Source organism: Mesoplodon mirus, assembly GCF_964341445.2.
Source record: "Mesoplodon mirus genome assembly, chromosome: 18".
NCBI lineage: Eukaryota > Metazoa > Chordata > Mammalia > Artiodactyla > Ziphiidae > Mesoplodon > Mesoplodon mirus.
In genome coordinates, this window is record NC_138994.1 from 10,357,124 (window position 1) to 10,382,607 (window position 25,484).

At 44.8% G+C, this 25,484-nt stretch overlaps 2 protein-coding genes across 4 annotated transcripts in view; both read left to right on the plus strand.

Moving 5' to 3' along the window:
- On the plus strand, positions 1-4,031 carry TACO1 (translational activator of cytochrome c oxidase I). Of its 2 annotated transcripts, XM_082602991.1 has the most exons (6): positions 1-57; positions 109-554; positions 859-965; positions 2,326-2,453; positions 2,977-3,154; positions 3,486-4,031. In XM_082602991.1, the coding sequence occupies exons 2-6, from the start codon at positions 275-277 to the stop codon at positions 3,684-3,686; spliced, it is 894 nt and encodes a 297-aa protein (XP_082459117.1). In that variant the 5' UTR covers positions 1-57; positions 109-274; the 3' UTR covers positions 3,687-4,031. The 2 variants fall into 2 exon arrangements, with proteins under 2 accessions (XP_082459117.1, XP_082459116.1); XM_082602990.1 differs by having other exon boundaries at positions 49-554.
- Positions 4,032-12,062: 8,031 nt separating this feature from the next.
- The window catches only part of MAP3K3 (mitogen-activated protein kinase kinase kinase 3), a 63,199-nt gene continuing 49,777 nt past the window's right edge, over positions 12,063-25,484 (plus strand). The window contains exons 1-3 of one of the 2 annotated variants that reach the window (XM_082603258.1): positions 12,063-12,425; positions 20,581-20,702; positions 22,339-22,431. In XM_082603258.1, coding sequence (XP_082459384.1) covers positions 12,422-12,425; positions 20,581-20,702; positions 22,339-22,431 — 219 coding nt within the window. In that variant the 5' untranslated portion in view covers positions 12,063-12,421. The remainder of the gene's footprint in view (positions 12,426-20,580; positions 20,703-22,338; positions 22,432-25,484) is intronic. The other variant, XM_082603259.1, reaches the window with a different exon arrangement.

The window sequence follows — 25,484 nt, forward strand, 5'->3', positions numbered from 1 at the left end:
GGAAAAGGAAGTGTGCTACACCCCTGAATGTACCCACTCTCGGCTGCCGCGGGGAAGGTGCGGCGTACTTCGTGTTCCGGGTGCCCGGGGTGGGCTGCCGCGGGGAAGGTGCGGCGTACTTCGTGTTCCGGCTGCCCGGGGTGGGCCTGAGCCTTTGGCTCTCCAGTGACGGGTGGAGGAGGCCGCAGGCTCTGGACCTGCTTGTTTCGGTGGCGGACTCGGCGGACTGACCTCGGCCGCTGCTCTTGCTGACCTTGGCCCAGGGTCGGAGCCGATGGCGGCTTGGGCCGCTGTCACCTCGAGCAGGGCCGCTGCCCAGTGCTTGTGGGCGCGAGGCTCCGGGGTCCGGATGGCTCTTCCGTGCTTCCCCCCGGCCTTCCAGCCTGAGCCCCGAGGCTGTAGCCCCTGTGGGGGCCGGACGCTGCACCTCACGGCAGAAGTCCTCGCCGGGCACAACAAGTGGTCCAAAGTCCGGCACATCAAGGGTCCCAAGGACACCGAAAGGAGTCGCATCTTCTCCAAGCTCAGTTTGAGCATTCGCCTAGCGGTTAAAGGTGAGAACTTGACGGTCACCCACCGGTGGTAGCCACTTGCCCTCACTACGCCCACGGCTTTGCTTGCCTCCTAGAGTTGGGCCAGGCCCACCCCGATCCTCGGCCTTTCATTCAGAACGAATTGAAAACTTCTTTTCCAAAATACTTACCCAGATCTCATTCAAACACTGGATAAAGTGTCCTCAACAGACTGAGATCTAAGTGCTGACTTGTCGCTCTTTTGGCTGATGGGGGTAGGAGGCGGAAATCCCTTTTTTCTCTCATGTCATAATGAGATGTCTCTGCTTACTCTTTTCTATCTCAGAAGGAGGCCCCAACCCCGAGTTGAATAGCAACCTGGCCAGCATCTTAGAGATGTGTCGCAGCAAGCACATGCCCAAGGCAACAATTGAGGCAGCACTGAAAATGGAGGTGTGTCCTCAGTTTAACTTCCTTGTTTTTGATCACAGCCCCTACAGGGCACGTGTCTGGAAGGCCACCACACACTCTTTAGATGATCAGAGAAGGGTAGTGATGTTGACACCCTCAACCCAGAGCCTTCCGGTGACTTTTCTCTCGGCCATTGGTTATGGGAGCACAGTCAGGAATAGGATGCCTAGACAGTGTACAGAACTATATAGCCTAGGACTGCTGAGCTGTTTTGAGGAGATGGGGTAAAAAGAAGGGGCACAGTATGGGGAAAGCCCTAGTGTTAGTTTGAGGAAGGGTTTGTTTTTCTGATATTTATGCCTTAAAGGAGAAAAGCCAGTAGAAAGAGAGAGGGTGCAGTTGATAGTGATAGCGGGAGGGGCTGGGATGTAGAGCCTTAGGTGTGGGAATCGTCTTCAAGCCCAGCTGAGGGGACACCTCTTCTCTAGGACAAGGGGGAAGGATCTGAGGAAGCAGTAGTCATCTTAATTGCTAACAGTTATTGAGTGCTTATTCCAGGCCAAGTTCTTTGATAAGAACTTTGTATGCATTACCTCACTGAATCCTCAGAACAACCTTAAATGGAAACTGAGGCACTGAAAGATTAGGCGACTTGACCACGTCACACAGGAAATGACAGACTGGGAACCAGACAGACTCCAGAGCCTATGCCTAACCATCATACATACTGCCCTCCTGTCAGGTGTGGTGCAGATAAGGCGGTGGAGGCAGATGATTTCCCCCCACCTGGTGTCCTTAATTTCCTTTGTGAAAGAGGAAGGGAGAAGTCCTCAGTTGAGAGTTCCTGGCAGGGCAGGGTGATGGAGAGAGTGGTGAAGGTCGGATGCGTGGGCAAAGAATGAGCAGAGGCAGTGTGGGAGATCCAGATGAGATTGGTCATTAGAGTTTTTGATTGATTGTTTGAATTTTGAGGCTATGCTATTTGATAAGGCCCAGATGTGCCATTTCACGTGGCAGTACTCAGCAGCCCTGGGGTAGGAGCACAGGTGGGTTTCACGCGGGATAAGGTGTACGAGAATGAGTTTTAGTAGGCGCTATGGCAGGGTGGATGTGGGATTCAGCTGGCGAGGGGCGAAAACAAAGCTGGGAGATGGCAGATTGATTGTTCAGGGAAAAGAGAAACAGACTGCCTTCCAAGTAAGGGATAGTACTTCCAGTTATCTCAAAAGTTGGTCCCAAGGGCCTCCTCTCAGAGGTGAGGACAAAATTGAAGCTTAACAGCCTAGGCTCCAGCCCAGGGAGCCCATCCCATGGAGTCAGCTTTGTGGTGCCTGTGGTGCCTGGGCTGGCATGTAGGAGGGAACTAGGAAACCGGAAAATGTGATTATGTTGTTTATTGCAGAAAACCAAGGACATTTATTTGTTGTATGAGGGCCGAGGCCCTGGTGGCTCTTCTCTTCTCATTGAGGCGTTATCTAACAGTAGCTCCAAGTGCCACTCGGACATCAAACGTATCCTGAACAAGAATGGGTAGGTGTGTGTCTGGGGAGAGTAGAAGGGTACAGAGTCTTTAGGTTCCGATTCTGTGCAGGGAAAGTACTGTTGTTCCCGGTGGCGTTTCAGGTTTTACACACACTTCATCCTTAGCAGAATCCAAATGGGGTCATTTATTCTCCCTTAATGTGTTCTGTACTGGGCAGGATCCAAAAGACTTGTTCATCAGGTGTAGAACGAACTCTCTGTCCCATTATCCCATCTGTCTGTATAATGGTCCAGGTCTTAAAATGTACAACCAGGAATGGAATCTTAATTGCCCAGGAATTGATGAGCAAAGTCTTTGCATCCTCCAAACTCCAGACAGGGCAGAAAATAGAGGGTTGGGGTTATGTTTGGGTTATTCCCTTGCCCAGTGGTAGCTGCATTTGCCTCAGGAAGAGAGCTGCTCCGTGTCTGTTTATACTCCAGGGGCAGGGTGGGAGTGAGTGCTTGGCAGTGCTGTGTGGAGACTGAGTGTCCAAAGGCGTTCATTCTGGCCCATTTCCTTTCCTACTAGGGGAATGATGGCTGAAGGAGCTCGCCACTCCTTTGACAAAAAGGGGGTGATCGTGGTTGGAGTGGAGGACAAAGAGAAGAAAGCTGTGAACCTGGAGCGTGCCCTGGAGCTGGCAATAGAAGCAGGAGCTGAGGATGTCAAGGAAACTGAAGATGAAGAGGAAACGAACATTTTTAAAGTGAGTATAAAGCCTTAGTGTTTGGTGGACTTCTGAGAGGCCCCCGATTGACACGTTAAGGCATGCTTCTGTCAGTCTCGTCTTTCCTGTGCCCGGGGTACAGGTGAGATAAAGAGCTCACATATTGCACAGACATTTACTAAGAGAATACCAGGTAGGGCTTACTCTCTTGAGGACAATGAGAAGGATTCAGAACATTGAAAACTCTGTTTCTGCCCGTGAAGACTTAAACCCAGTGATACAATAATTCCATTCAGGTTTTGCAAACTTCTGTCCAGCTTTGTCCTGTTATCTCCTGGCTACTTACCTCCTGACTTTCCTTTGTTCCTAGTTTATTTGTGATGCCTCTTCACTGCATCAGGTGAGGAAGAAGCTGGACTCCCTGGGCCTGTGTTCTGTGTCCTGTATGCTAGAGTTCATCCCCAACACAAAGGTGCGGCTGGCTGACCCTGACCTGGAGCAGGCTGCCCATCTCATCCAGGCCCTCGGCAACCACGATGACGTGATCCACGTCTATGACAACATTGAGTAGCCAGGCTGCACGTGCCCCCCGGCAGCCTACTCTGGAGCACGAGCTTCTGCAGCGTCCTCTGAGACTCAAGCAGGTCAGGGCGGCGGGTGGTCTAGCGGGTTAGGAAGCAGAAGACCTGTAGTTCGTGGTCAGCGGAATCCCTGCCCTTTTGCGGAGCCTCTTTGTCAGCTCTGCTGGTGTCTCAGCGCCCTCCCAGGTGGGTCCCTCCACATCCTTCTGGATGCAGAGTGAGGCCAGTCAGCTGGTCAGATTCTGATCTCAGGAAGTTGGCCCTTGTGGGGATGGTAGGTGCTGAGGGCCCATGTACTAGAAACTGCTCTTAAACAATAACAGTGGTTGATCTGGGTTTGCTGCACTGCTGTTGTTTGACTCTTGAGTTTTCCTGGGTTTGTGTCCAGTTGCTGGGACCCTCTTGACTTCCTTTCGAGTCTATAGGCTTAGTTCCACTACTCCAATCCCAAGACTTAATTTTTTTGATTGACCATAGAAATGTAGGTCCCTCCAGGTACTTTGTGCTCTAGTGCTCATCTAATGGCTTAAACCTGTCATTCTTTCACATAACTAATATCGATCAAACACCTACTGTGTACCAGGAACTGCACTTACAAGCTGTTCAATGGATGCCCTGCGTTAGATCCACTCTAAGACATAGGACCTCAGGGGGAAGACACAGGATTGCTCTCTACCAGAGCTGTCCCAGGGCAATGTGAGGTGCTGTGCCTGCATCCTTGTTCTCTTTGTGTGGCCTCTGTACCCTTCTTCTGTCAGAGAGCTTAAGGCTGTAGCCCCGAAGGAGATCAAGTGCCAATGATAAGGGACTCCAGGCCCTGCTTTGCCTGGGTCCCTCTGTGTTCTGAGATTGCTCAGAGTGGACCTGTCAGTGGGCTGCACTCAGGAAGGGCTATACCAAGCTGGTTTTGAAAGCTCCTTGATCCCCAGAATGCCCAACCCTGGCTCCTCTTCATCCCTGATGCTGATGATGGGGCACTGGGAACTGGGAAGGAAATAAGAGCAGAAAGAAGGCTGAGTCAGAAGCCTGGCCAGGTGGAAAATAGGGGCCTTGGTGCCTTTTGTTCCTGAGTCACCTCTGGGTTTAGAGAGACAAGGAGTGCCAACCACCTGTGCTGGAGCCCGTCAAGCGTGTCGGGCCTGGAGTGGCTTTTTTTTTTTTTTTTTTTTTGTGGTACACGGCCCTCTCACTGTTGTGGCCTCTCCCGTTGCGGAGCACAGGCTCCGGACGCGCAGGCTCAGCGGCCATGGCTCACAGGCCCAGCCGCTCCGCGGCATGTGGGATCTTCCCGGACTGGGACACGAACCTGTGTCCCCTGCATCGGCAGGTGGACTCTCAACCACTGTGCCACCAGGGAAGCCCTGGAGCAGCTTTTTGATCCCATTATTCACCTTCTTGTAAGTTGTTTAAGCCAGTTCTGAGCTCAGAGTAATTTTCCTGAAGGACTCTTAGGTAAATGAGGATGGAAAAGAACTAAAACCAAATTGGCTATAAATGATAACTTCACCTTCTAGGAAAAACAGATTATTAATTCCATGATGACTTCAACAGCTGGAGAGTGAAGGCTAGAGGGAGGAAAACCAATGAAATAATCTGTTACCGTGCCAAAGCATATGCTGTTATACCTCATTTCATAATTTTGGTACTACCTGGCATTCTTTAGTTTTTATAGGAGATAACTCATCTAAATATCTGAATAGCACATCATTAAAATAGGGCAATGTAAAGTTTAAATGCCACTTCCTAACTTATAAGATACTTTCATATTTTATTTATTTGATTTTCAAAACAAACCTATAAAATAGTTAGGCCAAGTATTTTATGCACAGATGATCTCATACCGAGCAGGTGAGAACTACATCTGTATAAAATAAACCAAAGTCTATTATAAATGTTGAATATAAATTAATTTAAGGAATGTGGTCATTCTGATCTGAGAAATCTGTACTAAGGAAGCCTGCTCTAGAAGGGAACTTGATTACTGATGTGAATAGTCCTCTAATCTAATAGATAGGATTTGTTAATGTTAATTCTTGTATAACCAGTTTTCTTGCATCAAGACATACTAAACAGCTCTGCACTGACCCCTGGTGGTGCCCTGCAGTCTTTCCTGCAGTTAGTATGGGAAAGGCAGAAATGAAAGCTTACTTGGACCAGCCCTGCCTCTAGATCTGGTAAAGAGACCCTTAGCTATATAGGTTAAATAGTTAACTATTTAACTGAATAGTTAAGTAAAGAGGGTATGAGTTATTCTGCCACTAGAAATTCTTTTTCAAAGAATATTTTATGTCAGAAAATGTTTACAATATAATGTTAAGTGAAAAACAAAGATGCAAAACTATATGTATAGTATGGTCCAAATTTTAAAATATATATCATACTTTATATATGAACTTTTACAAAAAGACTAGAAGGAAGTATACCAAAATATCAAATCTGGTTATCTCTGGGTGGTGATGTTATAATTGAGTTTTATTTTCAATAATCGTGTCTTACTTTTATCAGGGAAGCATTTTTTTAAAAAGAAAACTAGTCACATTATTGTCCTGTTAGGGAGACAGCATGTGAGAGGGTGGGATTCAGGTGTACCTTAAAGTCAAAAGAATAGGGTCTGGGGCTTCCCTGGTGGCGCAGTGGTTGAGAGTCCGCCTGCCGATGCAGGGGACACGGGTTCGTGCCCCGGTCCGGGAAGATCCCACGTGCCACGGAGCGGCTGGGCCCGTGAGCCATGGCCGCTGAGCCTGCGCGTCCGGAGCCTGTGCTCCGCAACGGGAGAGGCCACGACAGTGAGAGGCCCGCGTACCACAAAAAAAAAAAAAAAAAAAGAATAGGGTCTGGTCCTGGCTTGCCTTTGCCTTATCTTTGGTCATTGTATTAGCAACACAAAATCACTTAGAGCCTTGAGCTGGCTCGGGCTCATTTTCAAGTTTCCTTTCAGTGGGATGGAAGTATCAGTGACAGGCTCTGTCCATAGCCTTGACTCTTACAAGAAGCGCTCGTGTGGTATGTGGCTGCCCCACCTCTGCCAGGGGCCCCCGCTGAATCAGACAGGAACAATGAAGACTCTGCCTCTAGCCAACTACGGAAATGCAGTCGTGTGGTTGAGTTACTACTTTTCTCTCTCGGAAATATATAGCACAGCTGTCAATAAAGCTTCACACTCTAAGAGTCCTCAACTTTTGAATCCCTGAGGACTCCTCTGAAGACATTCTATGAAGAGAAAATAAATGAGCCAGTAGATCTCACAAAAGAGAGTGTCCTGATAGATACTACACTCGTCTTGACTGAAATCACTTTCTCTCATCATTCTATCCCCAGACAGTGAGTGGGATGGAAGTTCTTACTTTTTCCTCTTTTTATCTTTCTTTGGTTTGTGCCAAAAAGGTAACCTTTATTGTTTTTTAAAAAGTCAAACCTTATAGAAATATACAGCAAAAACATAAAAGTCCCATCTAATCCTAACCTCCTAAAATAACCACCACCGTTAACAGTCTGCTCTACTCATTGGTATCAATCTGCTGGGGAACAAATTCTGACTCTTGTCAGTTGCTAGCAACCTTGGGGAAGAACTTAACCTCTTTGTACTTATTTCTTCATCTATAAAATGGGGATAATAGCATCTATATCATAAGGTTGTTTTGAGAATTAAATAAGTTAATATATGCTAAGCACTTAAAACAGTGCCTGGCAATAGGAAGTGTTAGTGTATGTTGGCCTTTTTTCCCACTAAGTGTGAAAGAACTTTTTTAAAAACTGAAATGTGATCACCCTACATATATCTGCTTTATAACCTGTCTCCTGCGCCCCCTCCCCCCAGATATATCCTGGATTCCTTTTGGTATTAGAATGGAGATGTCTGCTTCATTCTTTTTAGTAGCTACATAGTATTTTATTGTATTAATTAATGTGCCATAGTTTATTTAACTAGTCTCTATCAATGGACATTTGGGTTGTCTATCTTACAGAAGATGCTACGATGAACATTCTTTACCTTTGCTCTCTTGCAAAGTATTCTTTAGGATAAATTTATAGAAGTGGAATTTCAAAACGAAAAGCAATTTTTCTTTAGAAGTAAATGTCAATATATAAAAATGTAAAGAAGATGTAAAAATCTTCTGTGTACATCACTCCTTAACAATGCAGGTAAACTAACTGGTTGAACTGGTAATCTGAATATATTCCACTTTACCTCTGAATTAAAAGAATTTTCATCAAATTAGGTGATAGGTTTTTTGGTTTGTTTTCTTTTTTACACCAAATTCATTGAGCTATCCCTTAAGGAAATTTATTCATTTGTATTTATTGTTCCCTGTCACGTGTCCTATGCTCTTGGAAGAAAAAAGGAAAATGTGCAGCTGGTGTGTGATTGGCTGCCTAATGAGTCTTGGGGTCAGGAGTGGCTCACGTGCTTAACCAGGAGCATCTACTCAGTGTAAAACTAGGGGAATAGACTTGAGAAGGCCTGGCCCAGTTGGGAGGCTTCACATGGGGAAAATGAAGAGTGAGGAGAGAGACAGCATAGAGTAGATAAAATACATAGCTAAAAGGGCACACTTGTGGAAATTACATTCAATTACTAACATACCCATTTGAAGTTCACTTATTTATTCAACAAATAATTGTTTTTTTGTTTTTTTTTTTTTGCTGTACGCGGGCCTCTCACTGTTGTGGCCTCTCCCGTTGCGGAGCACAGGCTCCGGACGCGCAGGCTCAGTGGCCATGGCTCACGGGCCCAGCCGCTCCACGGCATGTGGGATCTTCCCGGACCGGGGCACGAACCTGCGTCCCCTGCATCGGCAGGCGGACTCTCAACCACTGCGCCACGAGGGAAGCCCTAAAGTTCTTAAGCAGAGCATGACAGGATCAGGTATCCGTTTTAAAGGATCACCCTGTGATGGGAGTGATCTTGAGAGGCTGTTAAACTAAGTAATCCAAGTGAGAGATTTTGGGGGTTTGAACTAGTATGGTGGAGCTGGGGCTGGGAGAGGAGCGGACAGATTGGAGACATGGTCAAGATTAGCTGTGGGGGAAGGGAAATGGAGAGGAAGAGCTCTCCAAGTTAGATAACTCAAAAGCATCCAACTTGGGGAACTGAAGATGGAGAGAGGATATAGAGAACTATGGAGGAAAATGATCAGTTCAATTTGGACCTGTAGAATTTGAGGTGCCTGTGGGATACTCAATGGGTGATGCCTCTGAAGTTCAGAAGAAAGCCCAGTATGGTAAATGCAGCATGGGAATGTCTGAGATGGCTGGTTAAGCAGCTGGCAACAGAAATGAAGCCCTCAAAGAAAGCAGTTGGTAGGAAAGTAGAAGAAAAATCAGAAGGCTCTTTTCAGCTAAAGACTTAATGTAGTTGTATTGCATGTGCTACTGTGTACGAGGCACTGTTCAAAGTGTTGGTGATAGCGCAGTGAACAGGACAAAATCCCTCTTCCTACCCGGCTTATGTTCATTATAGTTGGAAGAAAGATAATAAGTATATAATTCCAGGCACTATGAAGAAAAATAAGGCAGAATATGGAAATACAGAATGGTGGAGGGGAGAGGGGCTATTTTGGATGGTGTGTTTAGGCACTCTTAATAGTTGATATCTAAGCAGAGACCTGAATGAAATGCAAGAATTAGCTGTGGGAACATCTTAGGGAAGAGCATTCTAGGCAGAACAAATGGCAAGTGCAAATGTCCTGAGCTTGGTAGGTTCAAAGTATGGTGAGAATGCCAGTGTGGCTGGAGCGATTGAGGGAGCAGGAGAGTTGAGGTAGGAGAGGATGGCTGGAGCCAGCTCCTGTTGGGCCTGGAAGATTCTATTCTAAGTGTGGTGGGAAGCCATTAGAGGGTTGAGCGCAGGGGAGTGACATGATCTGAATTACATTTTACAAGGATCACTCTGGCTTCTGTGTGGAGAATCATTTGCTGGGTGGCCACAGAGGAAACAGGGAAACCAGTTAGGAGGCTAGGGCAGTTCTACAGTAGAGAGGGTGGTGGCTTGCACTAGGGTGGAAGTGGTGAGTAGTAGTTGGATTCAGATACATTTTGAAAGGACAGCTGAAAAGACTTGCTGGATGACTGGATATAGGGATGTTAGGGAAAGAGTGAAATCAAGGAAGACGCCTCCTAGGTTTGTATTTTAACAGTTGGGAAAACAGAGGAGCAAGGTTTGTGGGGGGAGGGGGGAAAGAATCAAGAGTTCAGTGTAAAACACATTAAATTGGAGTGGTGTTTTAGACATTCCAAGAGAAGCTGCTGAGTGGACCTTTGAATACAGGCAAGTATTCCTAAATCTAGGAGTGGGTCCTACATTTCCATTGTCATAAATGTCTTTTATTTTTAATACTTATTTCACAGCTCAATAAAATTAAGGGTCAGATCTGAGCCTCAGATTGGCAGATTGTGACCTCCCGCACTGGCCTATTACACACATTCTTAACAGGGTGATATCCCCAACAGGACGAAAAATGATTCTTAAGAGGTGAAAAAAATCTTCGATAATATGATGGTATATGGGCTTCAAAGCTCAGCCCTACCTGACAAAATCTTATCCCTTAATATTTAATTTCTCACATTAGGGAGAATTTAAATTTAAGTAATTAAAAATTTTCTCCTTGGGGGGTGATAATGAAAAAAACAGTTGAGAAATGTGCAAGAGCATGGCCTTTGGGTGTCAGAAAGCCCTGATGTGGATCCTGGCTTTACCACTTGGACATGATACTTAACCTTCTCTGAGCTTCACCTTCATCATTCAAACACCAGTACTACTACTTACCTCAAAGTTACTGAAAAGATTGAGGATGTGCCTGGCACATAGAAAATGACTGATAAATATTAGTTCTCTCTGCTTTACCTCCCCTTCCCAGAAAAGAGAAGTTATTATAGTTAAGGAACTACAATAAACTGGGTAGGGATCTACTCAAGTGGGAAAATGACAGACTTAAAAGCTTGTTGGAGGAAAAAAATAACAGACAAGGGGCCTGATTGAATGGTGGGGGGCGTGTAAAGAAAGAGAGAAGAGAGAAATCTAAGGTAATTCTTAAGAGATTTGATACCAAGGCAAAGCCACCACTAAAGGTTCTTAGTTGACAGTTGAAAACAAGAGGAAGATGATTCTGGCGTCTGATTTATATTACAGGAGAACAGAGGCCAGAGGAAGGGAACCCGGATTGTGGAGGACTTGGAATCTGAAGATCTGGGTGTATAACATGTTGAACAATGGGGGTTGGGAAAATTAATTATGGTCATCTCTATTTTGAAATATCATGCTGCCAGGACAATTGTTTTGGAACAATATTCAGTGGCCCCGGAAAACACTTAGGATAAAATGTAAGCACACTACAAAACAATGTGAAGCCGTTTTTATCAAACGTTGTATATTTAGGTAGGAAAGATAAAATTATCTCTGGGGTGGAAGTTTTATTTTTATTTTTTTCAATTTTAATACAAAGAGCTTGTATTGCTTTTATGACCAGGGGGGAAAAAAAAAAGTTTTCTTCCCGAAAGAACCTCTCTGGCTTTGCACTTAACGGTTTCGGCCCTGGCCAGCAGATTCCTAGGACCCACTTTCCGGCACTACCCCAGCGACTTGGAGAGTGTGGCCCTGGAGGTGTGAGACCCAGGAAAAGGCGGGCAGTGGTAAGCCGCTTCTGCCTCCCGGCAAGCGCAGCGTCTGGACCGGAGGACTTGCCTGGGGATCCGGCGGCAGAGGTGGCCACACGCCGGGAAGCGCTCAGAGCCAGAACCCTCCCCGCTTATTACGCGCCCGGTGTGGGCACAGGGAGGGGCAGGACCTCAGCCTCAGAGACCGCCGAGAGCCGGGAGGGCGGGAGGCCAAGGGGCCCCTCCAGCCGCCTTCCCAAACTCCAGCCCCAAAGTAGCCGGCGGGGAACCGCGCCAGCCCGCGCGCCCGCCGAGCCTTGGGTGACTGACGGGAGGTGGGAATGTGGGCGGAGCCTCAAGCGCGAGCTGTGATTGGAGCGACCCACACCTCCCAGGGAGAGAGGGAGGGCAAGCCTGCGAGGGATGCGCAGAGGAGGGTGCTCAGAGCCCTCTATGTGATTGGCTAGCAGTGGAGTGAACCGGGCGCTGTTTCAGTGATTGGCAGGCGGTAGACAGCCCTCGGAAACTGCCTTGGCTTCGCCTATTGGCATTCTGAGAGAGTAGGCGGGATTGGTTCATCAAGTGGTGCTGATGATTAGCTGGCGGCTGAGAGTTAGGATGTTGGAGGGAGAGCCGGGGGGGGGCGGAGGGGTGGTGGGGGCAGCGACTTCCTCCTTGGTATTGGCTGGTGAAGTGAGTGGGGGGTGGTACCAAGGTCCAGCGGCTGCCTAGGATTGGCGGGCGCTGGGGTGAGTGACAGACAAGGGGGCGAGCTGCGCGACCAGCGGTTTGTTTTTCGGAGCGTTCCTGAGGTGGAGAACGGCGGCCGGACCGAGCGACTGCGGGGCTGAGGGACTGGCGGTCGGGCGGGCCGAGCGGCGCCGCCGAGGCCGGGCTGGGCCGAGCCGAGGAGCGCCGGGGATGTAGCGGGCCACCCTGCCCATGCCACAGCGCCCGGCTGCGGGCGGAGCCGGAGCCGGAGCCTGGGGAGGCGGCGGGGGCCCTGAGCGCAGCCCGCGCCCCCTGCGCGGAGCCAGGCCCGCTGCCGTCCCCGCCGCCCGGGCCCCCGGCATGCAGCCCCGGCTGCGGAGGTGACACTCGGGCCCAAGACGCCGCCGCCGCCATCGCCACCATGGGTGAGTGTCGCCACCGCCCCGGCCTGTGCCCGCGCTGCTTCGCGTTGCCCCGCCCCGGACTGAGGGGAGGAGGACCCTGGGCCGCCGCCTGACAGGCATGGACAGCCAGCCGGGCCGGGGCTGCGGACCGCCGGCGCCCGCCCGCCCTGCTCGCGGCTTAGCGGCTCCGCGGCCCGGGCGGGGGTTCTGACTTCTCGGCCCGCCGGGGCGGTCCTGGCCGACGGAGCCCACTCGGCAGCCTCCTTCCGGGCCGCGCGGCCGGCGCATCCCAAGGAAGCGGCGGCGGGTCGAGGGCCCATGCTTGGCGGGGCAGCCCGCTCCGGGCCGAGCGAGCCGGACCGCGAGCCGGAGGGCGGGGGAGCGCGAGCGCAGTGTGGGGCCCGGGCTGGAGGCTGGTGCAGGCCCAGCTGCTGTTGTGTCTTTTCCTTGATTTGCTTTTTTTTCCTGCCTGTGTCATTTCCTTCCCTTTGCTCACACAGGCTGGCCTGTGAGAGTTCCCGGGGCTTGCTCTCGAGCCCTGTGCGCGCCCCAGCGCAGGGGGGAGGGCGTGCAGGGAGATAGGTTGGGAGGTGATTAAAACGGCAATCACTGTTATCAACCGCGCGGTTGAGAAATGCGAGCTGCACGCAGATTGCTGGAGGTTAGGAACTGGTCGCGGGCTGCCAGTTATAATACACATCCTACCTTTCGAAAAATCTTGTTGCAGTGTTTTACATCCATTATTTTAATCTAGCTGTATCCCTGAAATTATGTAACTTTTGAAAGAGAGAAACATTCACTACACAAAAGAATCTCTATGAAATCATTTCCTTTTTAATCGATATTTGCAATTTCTGTTGTGAAGATGTAATCTAAGGAAAGCTTTTAATGTCTTCCACACGCAGCATTTGAACTGAATTATATTTCATGTCCTTTTTGGTAATTTACCAAATGACTGTTGGACTAGATTAAGTAGCAAATAACATTTTAGATGTACTTTGCTTCTCTTGTTGGATCAGTTATTTTGATACTGTTGTTTGCAATGGCAAGTTTTGCAAGGTATTTGGTATTGTCATAAATAATCAAGGGGTAAATGTCAGTAAAAAGATCATTTGCACAGCCATTGATTGCATCTGTGAAGAGGGAACATTAATGTTTGCTTTGCCCTATAGCAAGGTCAAGTCGTTTCTGTAGGAGGTTTGCTGTGTCACATGGGGCAGATATTCTTTTGCAGCCCATCTTTACACTCTGGCTTTGAATGAATTACCTTGTTCTGTTCCATACTGCCCCTCATACAGTAAGAGATGGGTTTGTTCATTTGTTGGGCTTACTGTTTCCTTCCCATGCTTTACTTCAGAAGTGCTTGCTTTTCTGGGAAAAGTCTGTGACAGTAAGCAGAAAAGGAACCCAGTGAGGCCTGATATTTAAATACATAATTCACCAAATACTCACTGAACATTTACCATAAATGGGGCACATAATTCTTCTTGTCCTCCCCAGGTTTCACACATTTATTTTGTGTTCTGGAATTTGATGATTGAACTAAATCTTTGAATTGATTTGTGAGCCTACACTTGCGATAATCTTTCTAAGTCTTTCCTTTTTGTCCTGCGGGGACAGTCTTAAGTCCCAAAGGGGAGTGTGAAATACTTGAGGGTATGCAGACCTCCTGCTCCCCACTTTCTCAACTGCTAAATCAGAGTGTCCAGATGCGTTGACTACATTGCATGCCTAACAATAAAATAGATGTCAGCCTGTGTTCACATTTCAAGATATTTTCAGGGGCTTCCCTGGTGGCGCAGTGGTTGAGAGTCCGCCTGCTGATGCAGGGGATGCGGGTTTGTGCCCCGGCCCGGGAGGATCCCACATGCCGTGGAGCGGCTGGGCCCGTGAGCCTGTGCGTCCGGAGCCTGTGCTCCGCAACGGGAGAGGCCACAACAGTGAGAGGCCCGCGTACCGCAAAAAAAAAAAAAAAAAAAAAAAAAAGATATTTTCAAAAAGTTTAAGTGTGTGAGTATATGGAGAGACAATGATGAGGAGGAAAGGAACTATATAGGTAGGGTCCAGAGCCCCAAAGGAAAAAGGACCAAAAACTGAGTATCTTCTCATTTGTCCCCATGTCAGTTTTTATATGAAGAAAGTGAGACAGTGAGGGGAGAATTAACTTGCCTGGTGGTTGCAGTATATTAGGCAAGCTGATTTAAGAACCACAGCCTGGCTTTCTTCAGAACTCTCCCCTCATACCATTCTCAGTTTCCTTTTAGTAGATGACCTTGACATGCAATTAGAGCTGATACTGAATTCTCTTAGAACCTGGCCTTTAGTTTGCTTTGTATAGGGCTCAGCAAGCATATATGTACAAACACACACACAGAGTCTCTCTTAAATACTAGTTTCCATTTTGGTGATATAAATGATGAAAAATCAAATTCCCAGGTTAGTATGCTTTAGTTGCTGCATGCAGTCCTAAATAAATTCAAGGGGTAATAAGAGAGAAGCATAGACTTATTAATATTTTTATTATACTTGTTAAACTCCAGCCCAGTGAGGAAAGGACTAAAACTAATTTGAGTCCCTGCCCTGCAGGTTCCTTGGTTAATAGTCATATTTTCCTGAGCTGTTCTAAGTCCCAGACTCAAGCTTGTTTGACAACTTGGGTTGGTAATGAAAACAGGTCAGATTTTGTATTGGCTGTTAGCCCCAGTAAATTTCTAGTGGAAATTACACTTATCCTTGTAAATAATAGGAAATAGTCTTTTTTTTTGGCTTTGATACTATGTGGTTATAAAAAAAATTGGGGCTTGACTGGTCATTTTTTCTTGGTCACACCAAAATTCTCTCCTAGTTTTAGTAATTATAATGGCAAATGCTGTTAATAACACCTAAGATTAATTTACTAGTGTTTATTTGGACTCTGTAAATGCAATCTAAAATTTAGTGGGAAGTATTACTGAAAAATATGCAACAACTTGGAAATGTTACTGGAAACGATCGTGAACTGAGTATAGAATTTAGGATGTTGTGGTTCTGGTTTGATAACTTGGTTTGAAGTCAGAATCATTGTGATTCACAGATGCCTTGTGTGTCTCTAGGGTTTCAAGGCTGTTGGGAGCTCCCAATTAGACCAATCTCAATTCAGTTTGGCTGGAATCTGACCACCTGTGTATACTCTAAATAGTAACTGTTTTGATTGAAATTGGGATCACAGTTTAATGAATCAACATGGCTATGTCACGACTAGATTTCTGATACTTTACAAAATGAAGATTGGTTTTTAAAACTGAATTTTAGGCATTTGTAAAAAGTAAGTATCAGTCCAACTTAGCATTACTTAGGGGAATACATAGAGGAAGAAGCAGTTTTCTTGGTTCTGACTATGTAAGCTATCCATTTTTTCTTTGCCCATTTATTGAGCATCTCTTATGTGTCAGATATAGTGTTAGGCCCTGTACATACATTTATCCTGTGTTTAAGAAGTTACAGTTAGGTGAGGTGAACCAAAAACATGTAAACAAATCAGTGCAATGAGGTGTTATAGGTACTTCATCAAAACTGTAAAGGTGCATAGGAGGGAGAGATCAATTCTGTAGTTTTGGGATTGACACACATTATCCTATAGTCCTCAGACCTCTAAGGTTAATTTCATTAACCATTAAAATAAAATATGATGGTGATGTATTGATTTTTATGAGGAAGCAATAGCTTACTTTGTAATATGTATGTTTAAACTTTAAGTCATCAGTTAATATTGAAGGGCAGGTATGTCCCAGAAACAGAAAAATAAACAGCAGAATTTGACTTTGAGATCTAGCAAAGATTCAGCCAGGGCCTTGAAAGAAAAAGGAAAAATGTTTCTTGTGAATTGAGGATCAGACCTTTTTGCTTATACTTACTATGAAATGATGTTTGCCCAGGTATGGAGAGGGTGGAGGCAGTGCGAGTATGTAACATGTCATGAACAGTAAGACAGTAAAATCTGACTCACAGACACTCTGAAGCACAGGATCTCCTGAGTGAGCAGTGTGATCAGATGATCTGGCAGAGTTGGGTAGAGCAAGGTGAAGAAGCAGTTTGTTAAATGAAAACAAAGATTAAATTTGGGAGTTGTATATATGGAAAAGAGTGAGTGTCTGGCATCATGCAGAACAACAACGTTTATCGAAGGACAGACATGTTGCTTCTGGAAACTTTTCTGGGTTTTTAGCCAAGGGAATTTGTAAATGGGAGTGCCTTAAGACGCTGCTTTTAGATAGAAGTAATAGCTCAGTCTGGAAGAGTGACTTCCTGCTGGGACTAATGAGAGAGGAGTGTGTTGCCTGGCAGCCCCCAAGCCTTAGGTCAGGGTATGGGGAGAAGGAACAGTACAGGCCGCTGCATAATTATGGATAGCTGTCTGCTTGAGACTGCTGAAGAGCTTCCGCTTTTTAAGACTGAACTGTAAACCTTGTTTCATGGATCCCTTCTTTTCTTTTTCTATGAATATTCCTCACCTCTAGATCCTTAACCTCCTAATCTCTAGAGTTAACTTCTTCCTCTGTGCTTCTTTCTGGTAGCTTTTAAGTGTGTCAGACTCCCCCCCACCTCCATCCTTCGGAAATCTTTTCAAGGTCATAGCATACTGTTACCTCTGCCTCAACTTGTTCACGTGTAAAGTTCATAAATGAATCGTTGATTTCCATTCCTTCCAATTTTCGTTTAATCTCCAGCTTCTCTATTCCCTGTAAAATTGTTTCTGCCTCTACAACCCTATTGGACCTGCCTGGCCTCTGCCTGCCGCTGCTATTCTTTGGTGTGAGCTTCTGTGGTGTCCCCCTTGTTTTTTCCCAATCCTCTTAAAGGCTTCTGTGCCAGCATACCTTCTTCCTACTCTACTCGATAGCATTACTATTCACTGAGGATCAGTCCCTGACCTTTTCTTTTCCTTCACCGCTCACTTGCTTTCAGGTCCTTCTCCTCAGTTTATTTGTAAAGTTCTCTTGCATAGCTGCAACAGCTTGCTTTTCTGGAAAACTCTTTATTCTGTAAAATCATCTATATAATCTCTTGCTACTCACACTGTAAAAAAAAAATTTTTTTACACATGTGTGTTTATGTATTCTGGTTTGTTTCTTGTCTAATTCAGTCTCTTTATTTGTGTAACCTTGTATTTGTGTGTTTTGTCTTTTTACCCCTAGAGTTTGAATACCTTAAAGTATCTTTCAAAACTGTCTAATGTATAATACATGATAGGTATTCAGTAAATGGTTATTGTTAATGATTAATAATAAAAATTCAGAAATACAATTAAATATTAGGATAGATTGTGGCCTTCAGTCTTTTCCCATTAACCTTTTCTCCATTGCTAATAATAATAGCCAGCATTTTTTTCAACATTAACCTTTTCTCCATTACTAAAAATAATAGCCAGCATTTTTTTCAGCATTACTAAGTGTTAGGTACCATGAGGAATAATTTGTAAGGTTTTTTGTTGGTTTGTTTTTTCCCTTAAGTTTCACAGCAACTCTGTTTAATGATACTTTTATTATCTCCATTTTACAGATGAGGAAATTGAGGTTTAGGGAGAATAAGTAGTTTGTTTAAGGCCTCTTAAAGCCGGGTCTTTCTGACTCCAAAGTCCATATAACTGACTACTGCACTCTAAGAAAGCTGCTATTTGTTTTTAAAAGGTGTGTTTGTTTGTTTTTATTTCTTAAGGAATGAGTATGGTAGCACACATAATTCAGTTAAAATCCCAATCCAGGAAGAAATGCCTAAAAGAACCACTCGATTTGCTTCCTGTCTTTATCCATGTCCTCAGTTTGAAGTATCAGTTTAAGAACCAGGGCTTCCCTGGTGGTGCAGTGGTTAGGAATCCGCCTGCCAACGCAGGGGACACGGGTTCGAGCCCTGTTCTGGGAAGATCCCACATGCTAAGCCCGTGCGCCACAACTCCTGAGCCTGTGCACCTAGAGCCCATGCTGCACAACAAGAGAAGCCACCGCAGTGAGAAGCCTGCGCACCACAACGAAGAGTAGCCCCCGCTTGCCGCAACTAGAGAAAGCTCACGCACAACAACGAAGAGCCAACACAGCCAAAAATAAATAAATAAAATAAATTTATTTTAAAAAAAAAGAACCCGTTTGCCTCTAGAAATATATGCAACTCTGACACAAAATCAGATTCTATTACTTTGTTTCACTTGGGTCAGTTGTCCCAGATTTCAAGAGATAGAACCAAACCATTCCTCTAGTGTGTTCTCACCACTGGAACTACCAAACAAGTTCTTATCCATTAAGTAATGCCAGGAATTGGTTAGCTTCCTGGAAACAGAATTTGTCAACCTGATAAACCAGCTCTTATAATAGCATCATCATATACAGAATTAGAAACAATCTCTTTAGTCAGACTTGTCATGGACTGACTTGAAAAGCATGTGCGTGTGTCTGTGTGTGTATATTCACATCCATCTTGTTTCAGTGTCTGAGTTGAGATGACTAAAATTCTCAATTCTAAGGCTGGTTACCTTGATACTGAAAACTACATGCATTCTGCTGTTAGGACTATCACTGGATGCTCCTCAGAAAACACCCACCTAGTCATAATCATAATGACCCCAATTTACTGTTACCGTTGGCCCAATAAATTTATGCATCTATAATATTTAATGATATATAAGCCAATTTAATATATAAGCCTATATATATATGTTATACATGTATATAAGCTAGTCATCCTAGCTTAGATGTTATGCTCTAGTTTTAAAATCTTGGTTGGGAGGTTAAAAAACAAAACAAAAACCAAGCAAGTTCCTTTTAAAGAGCCTATAGGTAAATTGTGAGAAAGTATAAAATAATTGATGGGATGTATGTGTTTTGACAGATGTCTTTCTGTATACACCCACTTCCTCATTCGTTATCTCATTTACCTCATTCTTTTCATACTACAACTATATCACTCTCATACTTTTGTATATATTTTGAAGTGGAATTAGTTGGGAAGCTACTCTACTGGTGTTTTTCCTGCAAGTCTTAAATCTAGTTTTACTTTTCTGAGCAGACAAAAATCTCTTCAGGGGCACCCTTCTCCTTCCTTTCCTGCATCTCCTCAGAGGGCGTGTAGGGCACCCGAGCAGATTTGGTTTAGGAAGAGGGGAGAAGCAAATAACGCCGCTTTACTTCCTATACTCCATGCTGCTCTTTCCTTTCCACAGGGTATTAGAGTATTTTCAAGGGACGGTGATAAAGCGCAGAGGTAGGCACACTCTGTGGGTGCAGTCTTGTACTTCTTTTAAGGTGCGCCCCAAGTCCCTAAGTGACTCATTTGTCACTAAAGCAAGTGTAACAGCTCATTCCTCATGTTTCTTTGCAGATCAGCAGATTTATTTTCAACTCCCCAGTGCTATTTGAGTAGACAAGGATCTCTTGAAGGACCTAGGAGGATTTTGCAAAACATGGAATTGGGCTTGTTTAGGTTCTGGGTTTTGGCCAGTTGTCTTCATTGCATGAGAACGCTAGTGCTCTATGCTATGTCAAGAAAGGGGGATTAAAAGTAATACCAGTAAGGCAGAGACAATGCATTGCTTGGTCAGTTAGGGAAGAAAAACAATAGAACTGCCTTTTGACTTCCCTGTGGGAAGCAGAAGGCCTATAAAATTGTAAAGAGTTGGGAGGGGGCATTCAGAGGCTAGGCTTATAAAACAACTTTTGTTCAAAGCAGCGACCTGAGGTCCTTGTTTGGTACCTTTTAAATATGCTCTCCTGTGTACGATAGTTTAGGAATAAGTCTGACTGACTCTGTCCCATAATCAGCTCTCCATGAATTCATCTTTTCACTCAGTACCCTACCACACTGTGCTGTGGTGTTCTTCACTCCAACTTTTCATCTATTTTTCCTGGTTGAGTTTCTCTGGCACTGGAAGAATTGGTCTGTTTGAACACCTCCCTTGCCCCCAGTGAATTGGTAGATATTGCTGCCAGAAATCTGATTGGAGAGCTGTTAAGGATCCATTAAAATTCAAATTGCCATAGTCTGACCTCAGTTATCTACTTTTCACAGATAGCAAATTCATGTGATTATAGTTATAAGGTCTCTCATTTCACCTGGGCAGAACTCCCTGAGTATTAGTCATATAATTTGTGAAAGTACTTCTGTGGTCTGTATTAAAGTACCTTAGCCCATGTGCTCTCTTTCTTTGCAGACGAACAGGAGGCATTGAACTCAATCATGAAGGATCTGGTGGCCCTCCAGATGAGCCGACGTCCCCGGGTGCCTGGATATGAGACCATGAAGAACAAAGAAACGGGTCACCCAAATAGGCAGGTGTGTGCGGCCATGGCTGTTAACTAAATTTGTTGGGGAGGGGTTTTCAGGTGGGAAATATGTGAGAAGCCAGTGATACTCTGATACAGGCTTGAATGCTATTGCTCCCTTCCCTTAAGTCTGTTAAATGGTAAGTGATATGTACTAACCAGGTGTGGGTTGTGATCTGGAGTCCCAATGCCTTGTGCATCTCACCTTGTAAATAGTGTTTCATCTGTGGAGAGTAAGAATAATTTCTTCACTAATTATGGGGACAGTATTCATATACTTTTTCCTTTACTGATCATTTGGCAAATATTTTATCCAGATTCACGATCCCTAACTCAGAAACTTTTTAGCTATCTTACAGTATATACTCAGAAAAAAATAATTAATTTTAGTATTGGTTTATTTAAAATGTAATTAGGAAGGGATATTTATTTAATAAAACATCATATATATTCTGAAAGTAACGAGTGATTTTGTTATTGTTGTTTACAGTTGTTTCCCCCCATTAACTCAGGTAGTTGAGAGTGCCTGTTTTATTGAGAGGTGTGTGCTTCTTTAGGAAAACAGCTTCTATTTTGTTAACATTTAAAGTTGTGCGCTGTTGAGAACCTTCTTCTCGCCTCCAGTGTCACTGACCTCCCTGTTGCCTAGGCCCTTTGGCCCACAGAGAGGAGTGAGTGACGGGGAGCTTTCCTTCCTAGTGGGTATCAGATGGCTGAGTTTGGTGTGTTTGATGATATCCTTCCTTGTGGTTCTCTTCGTTATCAACTAGTCTTCTCTCTCCTCATCTGCACCTTGTCTACCAATTCTTCAGAAGTACTCTTGGTTCCTGGAGAAAGTATAAGGGGCTAGAACTTTTTCTGTCTGAGGTTGGCTAGATACAGCCTCTCAGAGTATTTCCTGCCTTTAGGAAAACTAGGGACCCCAAGTCCTTTTGTTTCAGTTATAACATAAGGAATAGTTTAGAAAGCTGCTTTTATTTTTTTGTGTTTACCTTACAGAACTAGGGGAACAACAGAATAGGGCCCATTCTTGTACTGTTTTCATACATTATTCTAATTGTGTGGGTTCTCACTTGCTGTAACACTTTTATTCAAAGCTGCTTTTGGAAGGAGCATTTTACCAGAAGTGAATCCCCTCCCCCAGGCTTGAGCCTAATGACCTCACTTTCCTTCCTGTCTTCCTATGTAGAGTGTGCTTGTTAAGGCTGCTCCAGTCAGCTGATCTTTCTCCAAATGGGACTATTAGCGTGGATGTCAGTTAGTAGGTGAAAAGGGGAAGCTTTCTTGAGTTGGAAGGCCTAAGGGGACTCTGCCGAGAAGAGGAGGGGTGGAGTGGTCTCTGATCATTCCTTGAAGGGAGATTACCTTTTAGGAACCCTGTTTAATTACCTTTTAGGAATCCTGTTTAGGCCTAAAAGCTATTATAAGAAAAATCCTGATCTTTTACCATGCCTGCTGCTGTGTTATTGGGGTGAAGGCAGTGGTTATGAAGGTAGAAGCCTGTGAAAAGGATTGACTAGTATAGAGGAAATAATCTTAGCAAGCGGTGCTAGCTCTTTGGACCCACAGTTTACTTGAATATCGTCAAACTTTTTCTGTTGCATGAAGGATACAAATTATTAACCTCAGTTTTTTTGCTTTTAAAGAAAAAACACAACAGCAGCAGCTCAGCCCTTCTGAACAGCCCCACAGTAACAACAAGCTCATGTGCAGGGGCCAGTGAGAAAAAGAAATTTTTGGTAAGGAACAAAATTACCCGTTAAAGCTAAACTGTGCTTTTAAATCTACTAGTGCTGGAAGAGTGTGGAATTCATTTCCTGGACAAATTGTTCTAGTGGATTTGCAGGGAGCACTGGTTACTCATTACCTGTGTGCTGTCACCATTTCTCACAACAGTGTTACTCATAAGCAACCTCCATCAATGCTGTCCAGTAAACTTCTGTGATGATAGAAGTGTTCTACATTTGTACTGCCCAGTGTAGTGGAGGAACTGAATTTAAAATTTAAATTAATTTAAATTTAAATAGCTACATATGGCTAATGGCTATTGTCTTGGATAGCACAACTTTATATACTCTATAAGGGACTATTGATTTGTTGGGCAAGAAATTAAGTACATGCTTGGAGATGTGCACATCTCCTTGGTACGTTCGTTCCACCACACAGGTCATGAGTTCCTATGCATTGTGATAAGCTCATCAGTGGGAATCCCAGCTAAGAGTCTATTCCAGGGGGCATGGGGATCTGGGGGGAATATGAAGCTTGGAACTAGCATGGCTGTTTAGAAATTGAAGCTCAAAGTTTTATGCTAATATTGGGTAAAAGGGCAATGAAAACGTCAAAATAGCTTCTCCCCTTAATAAAGTCAAGGTTGGAGAATGGTCTCTCCTGGGAAGTATAGCAGATGTTCAGCTTCTGACCAGGAGAAATAGTCTTCAGCAAAATCGTGAAAGCAGAAGGAGAGAGAGTCTCAGTGATTGCATTTCCAAGGAAGGATGGGGTGAGATGGGGATGGTGGGAACATTTAGGGGGAGAAGTGTTTACAGCTCAATGTAATGAAAAGAGCCCAGCCTGAGTCTTGAGATGCTAATAATCTGTTAACGTAGGACTTTACAGTTTACACAGTGAATTCCCTTTTTTAAAATTCTTGGTTTTGTTTGCTTGGGCCTAGTATAGGATTAAATGGTTTTCTCCAGTAGCAATTCTTCTGTCAGAAGGTCCATGCTTAGGAGGAGAGAGGACTGAAAGATCAAAACCTAATTTAAATGGCTAAGAGATGCCAAATTGGTCTAAGAAATGTCAAATTGGGCTGAAGATTCAAATTGCAGAGTCCCAGTTGAAAGTACCCAAGTGTTTTGGCCACCAGGAAAGGTGGTTTGTTCAGGGATGGAATGATGTTGACAGAGGCAAGCAGCGCTTCAGAGTGAGAATGGCAGTGCTGAGATTGGCATAGCCTCATGGGGCTCAAGCTTGGCACAGCAAGGAATGCCACAGGAGCTGGGGGTTCACTGACAGAATCGTTTGGGGGCTGAGGCCTGGAAGAACGGGAAATCGTAATTTAATACCTCTGCTTGGCAAGACTTCAGATATCCTCTTCCCTGAGTAAACAAGCTAGGCAATTAATTGAAAAAGAGAATACATTTGAGGAAAACTAAGCATTCTGAGCAGCTACGGAAGTACAGGGGTATGAAGTACTTGGTTATTCAACTATTTGCTAAGAGTTAGGATCTGTGTTCTCTGTATTCTCCCACCTGGACATTAGGTCCCTGGAAGCCTACAGCCCGTTAGAGCTGGCTGCCTGTTCTTAGATATGTGTGGCACATCCTCAGCTGGGGCCTGTGGATGGTTTTATAGGCCATGAAGGGCAGACCCTTTAGCAGTCATCAACTAACAGTGCTTTATCAACAGGTGCTATTTCTCTGTGAGGGCGACAGCTTAGTGTAGTGAGAGGAGCACTGGCCCAGAAGTCACTGAGTTGTCAATAATCCATTAACATGGGATTTTACAGTTTAGAGAGTGCTTCCAGCAGCAACGGTTAACAGCAATAACAACAACTATAAGCTAAACTATAAGCATGTGTATAATACTTTAAAGTTTACAAAGTGCTTGTGCAAAGATACTAAGTACAGCCAGGAAGCAAACCCAGATCTTCCGACTCCCGGTCACAGTAATTTTACCATGTGTAAGTCTGATAACCTTTTTAAACCTCAGTTTTTCCGTCTGAAGATACAGGCATAGTGTCTACCTCTGAAAGTTGTTGTAAGATCATAGACAGAATATAAAAGATTTTATACATTGTAAAACAAGGTACGGGTGTAAAGTGGTAGTGACTACATCACTTCTGTTATGTTCGGGCATTGTGGGTATGAGCGCTAGTGAAAGCGTCTAACCAGAAGTATGCAGATTGTCATGGAACTGAAAGGGTTAAGGTTTTCTACCTTTATTGGATTGACATTACTATATTTCAGATGGTCCTTTGCAGACTTATGAAGCTAACCTGATATATGAAAGTCCCAGTAGAAGAAAAAATAGAATCCTTATTACCATGGATTTCTGTTTCCCTTGAATCTTATCACGGTGGTAGGTAGAGGCTTGAACAGAGCCCAGGGTCTGGGTCTGACCCTCCAGTGTTCACTAGTGGGTGCTTAAGAATGGAAAAGTTGCTTTCTTCATAGCAGGCGCTAGAAGGGCAGGCCCTTGGCTGTCAGTTACAGAGGAGGAGAATTCTAGGAGCTGTTCCTCCACAGGGTCAGTGAGTGAGCAGACTGTCTTTTGCTTTTACTGTGATAGACCTGACTCTTCAGGACTTCCTTTCTCTTTCATGGGTTGTTGATAAGATAGGCTGGCTAGTTTGAAAATAAAACATAATATAGTATACAAGCCTCATATTCTATTTTGTAAGAAGCTTCCTTTTTTGTGTGTGGTAGTTTATTAACTAGCAATAAATAACTAATACACTATTTCATCATTGATTTATTCAGATACTCACTGAGCCCCTGCTGCATGCCAGGCACAATGCTGGGACTGGGGATACAGAAAGAATTAGCGTAGGGAAGAAGGTTGCTTTATAATCACCTCTTCCACTGATCTCTTAGGACTTTCCTGAGTCACACAAATAAAATTATTTTCGTTGCTCTTTTCTTCTGATTTATTCACTTTCTTTGGCAAAGTAAGGACTCCAGTGCCAGAGATGTGGGAGCCAAAGGTATATGGCAACTACAGGGAGGGGGAGCACTGCAGAGTCCAAGACAGGGCACTGGAGACACGGGCTGGCTGGGGCCTTTGCCAGGTC